Source organism: Urocitellus parryii, chromosome 1 (assembly GCF_045843805.1).
Source record: "Urocitellus parryii isolate mUroPar1 chromosome 1, mUroPar1.hap1, whole genome shotgun sequence".
Lineage (NCBI taxonomy): Eukaryota > Metazoa > Chordata > Mammalia > Rodentia > Sciuridae > Urocitellus > Urocitellus parryii.
Genome location: NC_135531.1, coordinates 180,683,482 through 180,699,280, shown reverse-complemented (window position 1 = coordinate 180,699,280; position 15,799 = coordinate 180,683,482). Strand labels below are relative to the sequence as shown.

The 15,799-nt window shown below is 53.1% G+C and overlaps 1 protein-coding gene across 1 annotated transcript in view; it reads right to left on the bottom strand.

The window, feature by feature from the left end:
• Positions 1-15,799, bottom strand: part of LOC144250408 (obscurin-like) — a 108,470-nt gene that overhangs the window by 67,929 nt on the left and 24,742 nt on the right. Inside the window, 6 exon segments of the mRNA XM_077793216.1 lie at positions 438-656; positions 659-712; positions 4,729-5,004; positions 9,510-9,785; positions 10,846-11,127; positions 14,796-15,071. Coding sequence (XP_077649342.1) covers positions 438-656; positions 659-712; positions 4,729-5,004; positions 9,510-9,785; positions 10,846-11,127; positions 14,796-15,071 — 1,383 coding nt within the window.

Here is a 15,799-nt window from a genome sequence, read left to right as displayed (position 1 = left end):
GTGCCACTTTGGGCCAATCAGCAGACAGCTGTCATCCTGGACCTATCAGGAGAGAGCCCAGCACCAGTCTGGCTATCAGGAGCAAGGTTCCCAGCCATAGGTGGCACTTTCCCAGCCTGAGAGACAGGTCACAGTGGGGAGGGGAGGAGATAAGGAAGCAAGAAGGGATAGACATGCAGGATTCCAAAGGGCCCAAGCAAGGGCTTCTGGAGCTCTGGGCCCACCAAGTAGGTACAGGCAGGTAGAGGGAGCCCCTGCCCCTGCAGGACACACTCCCCAGGTACAAACAACTCCCAGTGCCCAACTCCACCCAGAGCTGGGCCACAGATGCTGAGGTCCAAGATTAGGAAGGACACAGGCCTCACAGAGCCTAGGCTGCCACAGGTGCCTTAGAGTTACCACCCTCCCTCCATTCACCCAGCCCTAGCAGCACCCACCTGTGACATCTAGACGGAAGGAGACCCTCTGGCCCCCGGCCTCGCAGCTGTACTCCCTGGCATCCGCCTTGCCTGCCTGCTGCACCACCAGCTGCCGCCTGCAGCCAGAGGCCTCCACGTGCACCTGGGAGCTCTGGCTCAGCTTCTTCCCATCCTTGTACCATGTCACTTCTGTCTGGGCCTGGGCCACGTCGCAGCTCAGAGTGGCACTGGCCCCCCCTTGGCCTTCACCTCGCTGCGTGCCAGCTGCTCTTTAGCAAACACCACCTTGGGCTCTGGGGACAGAGGGGAGGGACACGCAGGTCAGGGACTCTGTCCAGGGCAGGAAGCCACCTGAGGAAAGCCATCTGGCTAGACAGCTGAGGACAGACCCTTCTGCAGGCCACACTAGCTCGTGCCCTGTAGAAGCAAGGCACCCTCAGCACAAGGGACCTCAGTGTGTGACACAGCCTGCCCCTGCTGCACGGGCTGTTGTAGGTGGGAACACTGTGACAGCTTTCTGCACAGGCTCCTCCCTGGGGATTATGCACCTGCCCATGACCAGCAAGAATCCCCCCAGGACCGTGCAGGGCATGAGCTCTGCTGGGTCACCCAGCTCCTGCCTGCTATGAGCCTGACAGCTTCTCTGGTGATGTTCGGCCACTCCTGTGCCTTATCCTGAGGCCCATGTGGCTGAGGCTTTTCCTTTTCTAGCCAATGGTGCTTGGTCTCCCTGCTGAGACTCGTACTCAGTAGTCAGTAGCGTGAGCTCTCCTTCATGTTTGTTCTGGGGCTCGTTACATATTTCAATAATAGTCCTTCGTTTCAGGAGACATATGTTGATCTGCCTCTGTGGGCAGCGCCATCACGTCCTGTGTAGGAACCTGTTACCCTGGGGTCATACACGATCCACACCACCTGCTAAGAGCTGGTTCTACTCCAGGTGGGAATCTGACGCACCCAATTGATGACTGTGTGTGGAGAGAGGGAGACGTCACTTTCATTCTCTTCCATGCAGACCTGTGGCTGAGGCCTCCATACCACTCACCTGACAGCCATCCTCTTTCTGTGCCCCACACCCTTGCCATGGTAAAAGGTGCTCTGAGGATGCTCAGGTCTCTGGGCTCCATGCGCTGTTCTGGCCCTGTCTCTATGCCCTTGTGGTGCCCAGCTGTCTTCTGTACTATGGCTGAAGAATACTTCTGGGTTTAGACAGATTGAATGTTCTCTCTTTGCCCATGGTACGGTGTCTCCACCTGGCCTTTGGACTCAACTTGACAATCTTCACACTCCCTGAAAAAGAACTCTGTGGATCATCAGGAGCAGACGTTTCTCTGTCTTCTACACATTTCTCAACACTGACTCATGTCACCTCTGTGTCTCCCTAACATACTTACTAATTTGTCCTCTGAGGCCTTAAATATGCTTCCTCTGCATGCAGTTACAACCATGGTACTGGGGATGCTATGGTAGTTCTGTTACTTTCTGACTCTGCAGCCCATCTACAGACAGAAGTGTTGACCACCGACTCTGTGGAATCTACGCTCACTTTACCCAAGCTGTGAGTCTCTGTTTGATATTCCTCTTCAATATCTACATGAGGCTGGACACACTGTCATGTGGCCCTGTTGTCCTTAAAAGGGAAGTGCTCAGAGTTATGCTAAAGGGTGGCGATTGCTGCTGTGGTGCCCTCCACAGAGGGCTTAGGAAGCTCCTCTTCTTACCAGACCAGGGGTTTGCTGCAGTGCTGGGACCTGATAGGCCTCCTACATGCAGGCAATTGCTCCACCATGGAGCCACACCCCAGCCTAAGAAGGTCTAAACACAAAAGGAAGCTAAACTATGTCTCTCAGGCAAGAAGTCAAACTTCTACTGCAGCAGCAACTCCTTCCTGAGGGGTCTCTCTGTGTAAACAGTTGCAGTCTGCAAGTCTCTGCTTCTGTAATCAGGCTTGCTCAGCAGCTGTGGCAGCTGCCTGGAGATCGAGGAGGGAGCAAGGCCACTTGCATGAGGGAAATCTTGAAACCCAGGAGTCTGTATTGTATTAAGATGCTGAGAACAAAGGGGAGAGCTCAGCCTTCAGAGAAGACTCTGTCGAGCCTGCACAGGAGCTGAAAGAATCTTGCTGTTTACATCTCCAAGCATAGCTTGTCTCTCTCCAGTGCCACATTTTCTGTAACATTATCGAGCACTCCATTCTCTATTGTGGGAGACCAACCTTGCACTTGACTGAGTCATACTCCCCAGCTGGGTGCTGAGGCGCTCAGTCGCAGAAATGTGGCAGAGCTTTCCCCACCCTTCTTGGGTCCGAGGGTCGGTGTCTTGTGCATGGGTGTGTCTTGCTACAGCCCCATGGGTGGAGCTATACTCATCTGTTCCTTTGTAATATAACCCCTTGCCCTGTTTAGGATAGAATCTTCCATGGAAGTGCCTTATGTGTGTCCCCTTCTCTTACTGTGCCCTTGGCTGTGGCCTATCCAGGTGTCAGTCAACCTGCTGACAGTGGACATCAGGAAGATAGACTCAGACCCCTGAAACCTGACCCCTTGCCTCATTTGAATCGCTTCTCCTTAATAAAAGGGGTCAGAGTGTGCACTCGCTCGCTCTCTCTCTCTCTCTCTCTCTCTCTCTCTCTTCCTGCAGACCCTTAAGGTCAGAGGAGCCGTCACAGCGACCTCAATGAAAAAGATATTTGTATCTCTTGTGTAGTTATTTTGCACAATCTAGTCATCCCAGTTTCCCTGGAGTGACCCCTGAGCATTTTAGTCATGAACTGAAACCCGGCACTCTATCTTCTGAAGGGGACTCATGCCTTTTCTCTCATGGTCTCTTCAAGCCATAATCATACTGATTTGTTGATGTTCTGATCAATAAACAACTTTGTGTCCTGGATTCCAATCTTCACCCAGTGTGTGCTGTGCTCTCAGTATGGGCCCCATGCAGTTTGCCAGTGTTCTGCACAGGATTTTGGCCCTGGTATCCATCTGAGATGAGCCTGTGATTGCAAAGTTGAATGCACTTTTCACCAGATTTTGATGTCAGTATTATACCATCTATATAAAATGAGTCAGGGGGCACATATCCCCTTTTTATTCTCTAGAAGGATGATCATGAACAGAGTAGTTTATTTCAAAAATATATGGTATAATTTACCCATGATAAATGAATTTAGCTCTTTTGAGAGATTTTTTAAATTAGACTCCATTGCTTTAAAAAGCTATAGGATTGTTTGAGTTCTCTACTTTTTCTTGTGTAAATTCTGATGTAGTTGTCCAGGAATTGGCTAATTTGTCAATTTTTTCAAATTTCCTTGCATTAAATCATAAAATGCCACAAATACCTTGACAAGAACACACACAGTGAGCCTGTGTTTGGTGCCCATGGCAACAAGTGCTCACACAGGGCACAGGACCAAGCCATCACACGGCAGCTCGGGGCACCTGCCCCCCAGGTGCACCCTGACACAGGGCACTACACCAGTTCCCAGAGCTCTCAGGGTTCAGCAGTGAAGCTAGACACAGGAATCACCAGAGAAATGCTCAGAACTCTCTGCCTGGCCAGTCAGGTTGCTGTGGCAGTGACACAGCTCCAACAAAACCCACAGGTGTGCCATAAGCTTCACACTCGTTCCACTTCCACGCTCACAAATTAAACTCCTAAGAGGCACATTGATGCACAGTGCTCTAATCAAAGAAAGAGAAAAACAAAATTTGCTCTAAAACGACGACTCCAAACCTCAGAGGTTTGCCTAAGGAGCGTGTTGACTAACTGTGGACCTGCACGATGTCACGGTGGGTACACAGAGAACGTTGAATCCACATGCCAGGAGAGAAGCAGGCCAGACACATAGACGTGGTAACCTGTGGGTCAACCCTGAGATAACTCCTAGTATGACCGGAGCTTGGGTTTCCCCTCATCAGGGTCAAAGACACTAAAATCAGAAGCTGGATGTGGGTCTCTGGAGCTGCCAGAACCTCCAGATCAAGCTCAGTCACAACCCTCACAACCGGGACAGTGACGTCGGTCTACCTCAGAACTCAAAGCCTGGTAGAGACGCAGTCCTTGACCCGGAGGGATATCAGGACAGCTCTGAGCAGGTGCCAGGCATGACCAAGCCTCTGAGGCACAGAGGGCCCTTGTCCTTCCTGTCTTCCCTTCCAGTACCCCCGGCTCAGCCTTAGGCTTGACCATGGAGTGGGGAAGATGGGGTAAGCAGTTGGGGGAAGTCAAGTGGAAAGACCACTGGGTCAGCCATGGGTACAGCCAGTCATCACCTCCAAACAAGCCAACTTAGTGTCCCATAGGAACTCACCTGTGATGTCCAGGCAGAAGGAGACTCTCTGGCCCCCAGCCTCACAGCTGTACTCCCCAGCGTCCGCCTTGCCCACCTGCTGCACCACCAGCTGCCGCCTGCAGCCAGAGGCCTCCACGCACACCTGGGAGCTCTGGCTCAGCTTCTTCCCATCCTTGTACCACGTCACCTCTGTCTGGGCCTGGGCCACCTCGCAGCTCAGGGTGGCACTCGCCCCCGCATCAGCCTTCACCTCACTGTATGTTGGCTGCCCCTTGGCAAACACAGCCTTGGGTTCTGGGGACAGAGGGGAGGGATGCTCAGATCAGAGATTGTCCAGGAAGCCACCTGGGGAAGGGCAACTGGCTGGACAGCTGAGGAAAGACCCTTCTGCAGGCCACACCAGCTCGTGCCCTGGAGAAGTCCAGCATCCTCAGTACAAGGGACCACAGCCTGTACCTGCTGCTTGGGGCTGTACCAGGTGGGAACACTGTGATACTCAGACTCCTCCCTAAGGACACAGCACCCGCCCCTTGGAGACCAGGAAGTGTCTCCCCAGGACTATGCAGGGCATGAGCTCTGGGGAGGGTCTGGAAGGGCCAGCCCAATATCCCTCTGGGTGTGTCTACACTGCTCTGGCTCCCACCCACTCTCCTTAGCCCCATGAGGTAGACGCTGCCAATGTCTGCTGCATTGCTGTGGGCTGCTCTGGGCTGCTCTGGGCTGCTATGTCCTGCTCTGGGCTCCCCTGGGCTGCTGTGTCCTGCTGTGGGCTGTTGTGTCCTACTTGGGGCTACTCGGGGCTTCTGTGTCCTGCTGTGTCCTGCTCTGGGCTGCTGTGGGCTGCTGTGTCCTGCTGTGGGTTGCTGTGGGCTGCTCTGGGCTGCTGTGTCCTGCTCTGGGCTGCTGTGGGCTGCTGTGTCCTGCTCTGGGCTGCTGTGTCCTGCTGTGAACTGCTGTGTCCTGCTCTGGGCTGTGGTGTCCTTCTCTGGGCTGCTGTAGGATGCTGTGTCCTGCTCTGGGCTGCTGTGGACTGCTGTGGGCTGCTGTGTCCTGCTCTGGGCTGCTGTGGACTGCTGTGGGCTGCTCTGGGCTGCCCTGGGCTGCTGTGTCCTGCTGTGTCCTGATCTGGACTTCTCTGGGCTGCTGTGGGCTACTCTGGGCTACTGTGTGCTGCTCTGGGCTGCTGTGTCCTGCTGTGGGCTGCTCTGGGCTGCTCTGGGCAATTCTGTGCTGCTGTGTGCTGCTGTGTGCTGCTGTGTCCTGCTCTGGACTGCTCTGGGCTGCTATGGGCTGCTCTGGGCTACTGTGTGCTGCTCTGGGCTGCTGTGTCCTGCTGTGGGATGCTCTGGGCTGCTGTGGGCTGCTGTTGGCTGCTCTGGGCTGCTGCATCCTGCTCTGGGCTGCTGTGCGCTGCTATGCACTGCTGTGGGCTGCTGTGTCTTGCTCTGGGCTGCTCTGGGATGCTGTGGGCTGCTCTGGGCTACTCTTGGCTACTGTGTCCTGCTATGGGCTGCTCTGGGCTGCTCTGGGCTGCTGTGTCCTGCTATGGGTTGTTCTGGGCTGCTCTGGGCTGCTCTGGATTGCTCTGGGCTGCTGTGGGCTGCTCTGGGCTGCTGTGTCCTGCTGTGAGCTGCTCTGGGCTGCTCTGGGCTGCTGTGTCCTGCTCTGGGGTGCTCTGGGCTGCTGTGGGATGCTCTGGGATACTGTGGGCTGCTCTGGGCTACTCTTGGCTACTGTGTCCTGCTCTGGGCTACTCTTGGCTACTGTGTCCTGCTGTGGGCTGCTCTGGGCTGCTGTGGGCTGCTGTGGGCTGCTGTGGGCTACTGTGGGCTCTGTGGGCTGCTCTGGACTGCTCTGGGCTGTTCTGGGCTGCTGTGTCCTGCTGTGTCCTGCTGTGGGCTGCTCTGGGCTGGTCCTGCTAAACTATCCTGCCTACTTTCAGTAGCACTGTGTTTTCCAATTCCTTCTTAGCAGCTCTGCATATGATTACCTGCTAGGTTGTGGACAGTCATGGGTCCTGAGTAGGCCCCATCTGAGGGACTTGCCCTTTCCTCCTATAGAGTGTCTTTTGATGGGGCAGTTTCAGTTTCACCACAGGTAAATACATCTGTTTGCTTAATGGCCAATGCCCTACGTTCTCTCTAAGAAAAGTACAATTAACTTGAAGTCATGGAGAAACACAGGACACCTGCTAAGAGCCCGCCTCACCTCCACTGAGGTCCACCTTGAAGACCTGCTTCACCTCTACGCTGAGGTACAGCCTGTATTGGATTCCTTTTGTGTTGAGTTGGATATCTGATTTTCAATTTTTTTCTAAGTTTAATGGTCTTAGAACTAGTTTGGAAAATAACATCCCTCTCTATACCTCCTGGTAGCACCAGAACAGAGTCATGAAGGAGGAGAGGGACCTGGTTATACTCAGAGCTGTGTCCCTTTTCTTTCCTTTTTTTTTGGGGTGTGTGTGTGTGTGTGTGTGTGTGTGTGTTTGTGTGTGTGTATGATATTAGGCATTGAACCCAGGATCTTGCACATGCTAGGCAAGCACTCTAGCACTGAGCTACATCCCCAACTCGCTTTTTAAAATTATATTTTTTGAGATAGGGTTTTGCTAAGTTACTGATTCTGGCCTCAAACCTGCCTCCCCCTACTTCAGCCTCCGAGTCCCTGGGGTTACAGGCATGGCCAGCCCACCAGCTACCTAGTTGTTCTGAGCTAACTGCTCAGTTGCCCCTGTCCTCTTGTCTGCTCCTGCCTTCAGCCATGCGAATGTCCTGACTCTGGTCGCCCGTGCCCTCCAGTTGCTCTCCAGAAGTGGCTCTGCCCATTTGGCCTGTCGATATTCCTACTCCTAGAGAGAAGCAGCACCTGGACTGTGACTGCGAACCTCTGGCTCTCCCACAGAATGCCTCCATGCACTTAGACCCCTTCTGCTTCCTCTCCAGTGTCTAGTGATGTGCATCTTCACCACGTCTGTGGGCCTGTGTCTGAGAAGACCTGGAACAGTAACGCCACGCTCTTGGCTCTGTGCTAGTTCTTGGAAACTCCACTTCCATCATCTGCTTGCTTACTCGTGTGGATGAAGAAGAGTCTGTACACTAACACCTGAGCATGGACATTGCCCCTGCTCTCCTCCTGGACACAGTCAATGATATTTCCGGCATTCTGTACTGATAACCCTGTCCTCTGTGAGCCCCGAGTGTCCGAGCCCCATTCCTTCCCTTTCCAATGCCGACAGCAACCCCTCCCTTGTCCACTCCTGGTCTTGAAGGTGACACTCTGAAGTCTGCACCACTGGTGTCCCTTTGCCCTCACTTTTCCTACAACCACTCTGTTAAGCTAAGGAGGAATCATCTCATCCAGAGTTTGCTAAGAACTGCATGTTGAATTGTGTCAAACAATCTTTACAACTTCTGATGTCACACTCATCAAATACTGTCACTGCATGCCCAGGAAGAGTCATACCCTGTCCCTCAAGCCTGTTAGCACTGGGCCCTGGTGACCACCTGATGTTCCTGGGTGAACCAGGCCTGCACTCCTGCACTTCACATCTCCTAGAGCAGACAATCCCTTCACTTTGCTGGACTCATTGGGCTAACATTAGCAGAGGAGCTTGAACTTCACACTGGCGATAGAAGCCTCTTGCTGACCTTGTATGCTTTAGCGTCGATCATGTACTACCTACATAAAATGAGCTAGGGAGTGTACTTCCTCCTTCAGCATTCTAGAATGTCTATTAACATGGGATAATATTTGGTATGATTTGTTGCAGAGCCACTGGGCTAAGATAAGGCTCTATAAGATTATTACTATGATTCTACTTCTTTAGAAGATTAGAGGACTGTTCCACTCCCTAGTTTTTCTTGTGTAGGTTTGACATGATCTTCTAGTAATTGATTACTAAGAAAAGGTACCTTGTTGCCTTGTATAAAATAATGGCCTATCCTCACACCATGACATTTCCAGTGAACTCAGTGGGATTCCCTGGTGTCCACATACACCCACAAAACTTTAATGCAGATGCAACTGCAGAGCACTGTGCCCATGGTCCTCTCTCTGTGACATTAGACTCATTCGACAAAGGAAATGAAGCTGCTCCCGGCTTTCCTGCCAACCAGCCAGGGGGAGCAGACACACGGCTTATTAGGGGGATGCTGTGTGTTAACGCTCTACCCCTCAGCAGCTAAGAGTGTAGAAAATAAATTTTAATGAAGCATGCAGATGTGACTTCATTGGTTTATTCCTTTTCATTTCTGAATTTATAAACCAAGCCATGGAGGGAATGTAGACACTGACTGCTCCAACTTGAGACAAAATGAAAATAGGTCTTGTTAAAAGAGACTTTCTGGCCTCCCAGCTTCCCAGCAAATGCACCACCCCGCCCTTCATGTTGCACAGTCAGTGCAACAAAATTAGGGTCCGTGTGTTTCCCCCATGAACTTGCTCAGAGAGCATTCAGATCCATGAGGACAGAGGGAAGAGTGTACCAGAGAAATGAAAGGGCGATGATCCCAATGGCCTCAGGTATCTGGACCACCTCAGCCCGAGCAGCAGGTAAAGCCACAGCACGTAGTGCATAGTTTCCCAGGTGCTGAGAAACGCCCCTCAGCATTAGACCTGGGAGGGCAAGTCTGGTGCAGAAGCCTAGCTGTCCACATGGATTGGCCATCGGTACTCACACTAGGATTGAAGACCACAGGTGAGCACGGGGCATGTGGAGACATGGAGTTTGAGGGCAGGAGCACCTAGGAACATCCGCTGTATCAGTCTCATCCTCACACACCAGCAAACTCAGAACTCACCTGTGACGTCCAGGCGGAAGGAGACCCCCTGGCCCCTGGCCTCGCAGCTGTACTCCCCGGTGTCCGCCTTGCCCGCCTGCTGCACCACCAGCTGCTGCCTATACCCAGAGGACTTCACGCGCACCTGGGAGCTCTGGCTCAGCTTCTTCCCATCCTTGTACCATGTCACCTCTGTCTGGGCCTGGGCCACCTCGCAGCTCAGAGTGGCACTCGCCCCCAGCTGGGCCTTCACCTCACTGTGTGCTGGCTGCCCCTTGGCAAATACAGCCTTGGGCTCTGGGGACAGAGGGGAAGAACACACAGGTCAGGGACACCAGAACAGACCCAGTCCTGTCTCACAGCCCAAGCCCACCCCAGGAATGGCCGAGCAGAGTGTCCATCATGAGTAGAACATTGCATGGCCATGCCTAAGTTCTATCCTACACATGACCCAAGCTGCAAACTCCAAGGCTGGTAGGTAGATGGCTGGGCAGCCCGTCCTCATTAGAGTCCTAAGTACTTCCTGATCCACCCTAATCCTGCAGGTAACTGCACTGTCACAGCCCACAAGGCCACCACAGCCAGGCCTACCTCCTGATGCCACCACCTTCCCAGCCATTGGGAATAGACCATGACCCTTCTCCTCCCTGGGACCCCAGCCCATCAGTGGCTTCCTAGCTCTCCCACCATGCAGGGGACACAAAAGCCGTTGGAGGCGGACACAGCAGGGGAGTCCACCTGAGCACCAAACCAGAAACCCACATCTTTGTTGGCAACAGCTACCAAAGGAATGCAGGAGACCAGAATGCCAGTGCTGACCAATCAGCAAAGACCTCAGAGCCTGTGTAAGCCAATCAGCAGAGAGCCAAGTACCAGCCAATCAGCACAGAGCTCAGTACCCCTATGGGCCAGTCAGCAGAGTGCTCAGTGCCAGTGCAGACCAATCAAGAGAGAGCTCAGCACCAGGCAGGGAAGAGAGCCCAGCACCAAATGTGCCATCAAGAGAGAGGCTGTAAGCCCTGTGTGACCCCTTCCCAGGCTCAGGGGCAGGTCACAGTGGGGAGGAAAGGAGATGGGGGAAGGACAGATGGACATGCAGGATTCCAAAGGGCCCAAGCAAGGGCTTCTGGAGCTCTGGGCCCAGCAAGTAGGCACAGGTAGGTAGAAGGAGGCCCCTGCCCCTGCAGGACATGCTCCCCAGCCACAAACAACCCCAATGCCCAACTCCACCCAGAGCTGGGCCACAGATGCTGAGGCCCAAGGTCAGGAAGGACATAGGCCTCACAGAGCCTAGGCTGTCACAGGTGCCCTAGAGTTACCATCCTCCCTCCATTTACCCAGCCCTAGCAGCACCCACCTGTGACATCCAGGCGGAAGGGAAACCTCTGGCCCTCGGCCTTGCAGCTGTACTCCCCAGCATCCGCCTTGCCCACCTGCTGCACCACCAGCTGCCGCCTGCAGCCAGAGGCCTCCAGTCACACCTGGGAGCTCTGGCTCAGCTTCTTCCCATCCTTGTACCACGTCACTGTCACTTCTGTCTGGGCCTGGGCCACCTCGCAGCTCAGAGTGGCGCAGGCCCCCGCCTCGGCCTTCACCTCGCTGCGTGCCAGCTGCTCCTTGGCAAATACCACCTTGGGCTCTGGGGACAGAGGGAAGGGACACATGGGTCAGGGACTCTGTCTATGGCAGGAAGCCACCTGGGGAAGGACATCTGGCTGGGTGGCTGAGTACAGACCCTTCTGCAGGCCACACCAGCTTGTGTCCTGGAGAACCCAGCACCCTCAGCACAAGGGACCATGGTATGTGACACAGCCTGTTGCATGGAGCTGTTCCAGGTGGGGACTATGTGACAGCTCCCTGCACAGGCTCCTCCAGGAAGGGACTGCAGGGCCTGATGCTGTACCTGTCCCTCAGTGACCAAGAAGAGTCTCCCCAGAACTGTGCAGAGCATGAGCTCTGGGCAGGACCTGGGAGGGCCCACCTCCTGCCTGCTCTGAGCATGTTGGCAGCTCCTCTGGGGACATATGGGTCACTTTTGGCTCCTGGGTCCTGTCCTGAGGGTAGAGACCTTCTCGTGTATTTGGCCTTCAGTGGTGCTCCTCTGATGTTTCAAGGTTCAAGCCTGATGTGCATTTTCAGTTGATGGTTTTTCTTTTAATCTAGGTGCTCTCTTTATATATGCAAGCTTTTCTGTCTCCCGCAGGATGGTTGTAGACTCCCTCTGTGTGTTGCATGGCTTGGATGTGCTGTCCCCCAACACTCCCGTGCCTTAAGCTGGTTCCTGTATGCAGTGTGGAGGTCATGGGGACCCAGTGGAAGCTGATGAGCTCAGGGCTTCACCCTCTTGTGTGAATCAAGGTTTTCGGGGAAAGCTGGCTCCTGCAGGTATGGATCAGGTCTCACAAGAGCAGGCTGTCACGAATCTTGGTGTGTCTGGCCCCCTCTGCATGTGGCCAGTCCCCTTCTGCTTCTCTTTGTGGTGCAGCTGGAACCCTCACCAGGAAATGGGCTCCATGCTGTTTGGACCTTCAGCCACCAAAACTGTAAGCCACAGGAACTTCTCAGATATGTTACCCAGCCTGTTGTTGAGATGCAGCAACACCAAGCACACTGAACCAGAAGCCTCCAATGTGTCTGAGTCTTTGTTTTAACATAGTCACATTGTCACTCTTGCTCCGCTGTGAGCATGTCTTGTTCTGTTAGAAATCTTTCCTTGGCACGAAGTCTCTAAGCATCTGTGATGTCATCTAAGACCACCACAGCTCTCCCAGGATCCTGAATCTCTAGTTCTCCTGACTAGCTTTTGTACATGGTGAGAAGTACCAGACAGCTGTGTTTCCATGTGGCTTCACAAACGTTCCCAAGAATGAATACAGTGTTGTCTGTGTGGGGGCTATGTGGAGTCCCATAGTCCCATAGGCACAGCTGGGTGCAGGGCTCCTGTGTCTCACACCGTGGACCTGCTGTCTGCTACCATAGCTTTAGTCAATTCTCAGTGATGGGGGATGCTCAGCTTGCCTGTCAGAGCCTGAGGGCCAGCATGCTCTGCACCCTGCACCCAGGCCTGCTCCACAGCGTGGGGACCCTGCAGGCTGATGGTCTGACTCTTCCATGCCCTTATGTCCACTTACTTAGATGTTATTTGGTGTCTCTCAAAAATGTCTGATTTACCCTGAAGAGCCTTTCAATGTCTTGCTTTACACTTAGCATCAGAAAGGTGCTTCTTATGTAAACACAAGTGAGCATCCCTGATTCAAAACCAAAATGCTGCAAAATCCAAAACTGTCTGAGCGACTACATGATTGTTCCAGGTGGAAAATCCTACACCAGGAGCCTCATTTCATGCACAAAATCTTCCTAAAATGTTGTGCAAAATCGTCTTCAAGCTATGTGTGGAATGTTCATGAAACAAGTGAATTTCACATTTACACTCAGGTCTCATCCCAAAGATAGCTCATTATGTGTATGCAAATATCCCCAAATCCAAGAAAATCTAAAACAAAAGCACTTCTGGCTTAACATTCTGGTTAAGAGGCCTTCATCCTCTACTCTGAGCTTTCATTTTCCACTGCTCGCTGCTTGCCCTCCGCAGAGTGGACTCAAATCTGCACAGGCTACCTTGGTAAGCCACTAACTCCACCTGATCACATATTCTTGGATTTCCGGAACAGAGCCACAGAATTCCACTCAACTCCAACTGCAGTACCTTCAATTCCATTTTCCTCTTCCCATCTGTGCCTTCCCCTCAAGGTCCTGCTCTCGCTGCACGCCAGCTAGCGGTTCCTACTGTCCACGTATTGCTGTCGTGGTCAGGGACCTGGTGGATGGCCTGATGCTGTATCCTTATCGCAGCTGCTCTTTGGGTTCCCCAGTGTTTCACTCTCAGCCAGTGCTGCGTTCCTGGACACTGCCCTGGGGTGGGGGGTGCACCGTCTCCTCCTGGCCACTGCTCCATCACTTTTGCTGGGTGCTGTTGAAGTTGTGGCCTGACATCTCAGGAGATGCATCTGTCTTCCACACTTTCCCGGTGGACTGTGCTGTCCACGTCCAGCAGGATCGAGAGTGTTTCTTCCTCTTCTGTTCTCTGGAAGACCCTCAAGGAAGGTGGAGTCAGTTTTTTCCAGAACATTTAGCAGGAGAGCTCCTGGACTTACACCCTTCTCTATGAAAAATATTTCTTATTTTTTTAAGTTATAGGACAGTTTGAGTTGTCTATTTTTTCTTGTGTGACATCTTCATATTGTTTCTCAAGAATCTGTCAATTTGTCAAGACTTTCCAAATTTATCACCATAAAAATATCATAAAACAACATCTTGGAGTTCCTAAAATAACATCTTAGAAAGATACACAGGGTGTTGGGGACCCATACATGATCACAAACCCCTTCTGTTGCTATGCCATGCCATTCTGTTGGGCACCTGGAGGTCTGCTGTGCCACAGCCCACCTGATTGATGTTAAGACTCCACAGTGAAAGGAAAGTAAACTGGGCTCTTAGACTCCCTGTGAGTCAGTCAGGGAGGCAGACACACACGACTCACTAGGAAGTTCTACAACATCAGCTCTGCTCTACCAGCTAGTGGATCCTGTTACAGAAACTCAACTTTAATGAAAACTGATGTAGCTTCAACTAATGTATTCCTTTGCAGTTCTAAATCTGTAAGTCAAATTCCAAAGTAAAATTCTGACATAGAACAGTGCTAACCAAAGAAAAAAAAAGGAACCAAACTTTCCCTTGAAGGCCCACCCTGACTCCAAGGGCAGCCCAGACATGGCTGCCAACCCTCTGCCCACACACACTGCAGGCAGGCCCAGGCCTAGAGGTTGCCCAGCGGTGCACAGAGATCTCTGCCCTAGAGAAAGGACATAGGAGCATCCCAGATACCTAAGGTCAGTCTTGAGATAACACCAAGACTGACCCTACCCGGCATCAATTAAAATGTCCCTCACCAGCAACTACCCATGTGGTGCTGGGGACAGCATTCAGGAGCAGCCAGATCATAGGAAGCAGAGGAACATTCAGCATTCCCTGGGGAGATACCTGGTCTATCAGAGGTTGCAGGCCAGAGGGAGCAAAACGCAGACAGCAGAGAACATCAGCAGGGGCAGGGCAGCGTTCAGGGTGCTAGTGCACCCCACGCGGAGTTATACTCCAGAGTGAGGGGGTGGGCAGTCCTCCCGCGCAACTACCAAGCCCAGCTACATATGAACAAGGAGGGAGAGAGGAGGGGCACGGCCGAGCACAGAAGTCTAACAGAGAGCACAGGGCCTGTCACCAAACAAGGCAAGGTGCTGTGCAGGGACTCACCTGTGACGTCCAGGTGGAAGGAGACCCTCTGGCCCCCGGCCTCATAGCTGTACTCCCCGGCATCCGCCTTGCCGGCCTGCTGCACCACCAGCTGCCGCCTACAGCCAGAGGCCTCCACGCGCACCTGGGAGCTCTGGCTCAGCTTCTTCCCATCCTTGTACCATGTCACCTCTGTCTGGGCCTGGGCCACCTCGCAGCTCAGAGTGGCACTCGCCCCCACCTGGGCCTTCACCTCATTGTGTGCCAGCTGCCCCTTGGCAAACACCACCTTGGGCTCTGGGAACAGAGGGAAGGGACGCACAATTCAGAGACTCTGTCCAGGACAGGAAGCCACCTAGAGAAGGACATCTGGCTGGATGGCTACGGCAGACCCTTTGCAGGCCACACCAGCTCATACCCTGGGGAAGCCTCAGCACCCTCAGCACAGTAGAGGCATCCCCTTCTCTGCTCAGAACACACCCAGGACCCACAACAGATGCCTGGACACTGGTACCACAGACCCTGTGGGGTTCTGGGTTTCCCCGTACACACAGCATGATGAAGCTTATCTTAAAATTAGGCACAGTAAAAAATTAAAAACAGTGCCTAATAACAAAAGCAAACAATTATGAGAACACATTGTAGTAAAGCTTGTGGTTTGGAGGCCATTACTTGAACATCAGACTGTGACACTCTGACTACCTTGACCATGCCATCTGATGACTGGCCAGTGGGCATGGGCTCACGCAGCATGTACACACTGGGCAAAGGGCTGGTTCTTATCTGTGGGATGGAACAGTAGGAAAACCTCCCACATTAGGTCAGGGTTTCCCACCAGCTTTGAGTCACAGACCATGGCCACACCATTCACAGGAGGGGAGGCTGCCCCAGAACACCAGAACTCCAACATGCCCATATGCCTTGAACAATTCCACACACCCTGCGATGGGTGAAATACCCATTACCCCAGTTGGGAAATTCAGACCTCTCTCACTAGTGAGAACTAGCCGAGGTGCAGGTGAGGG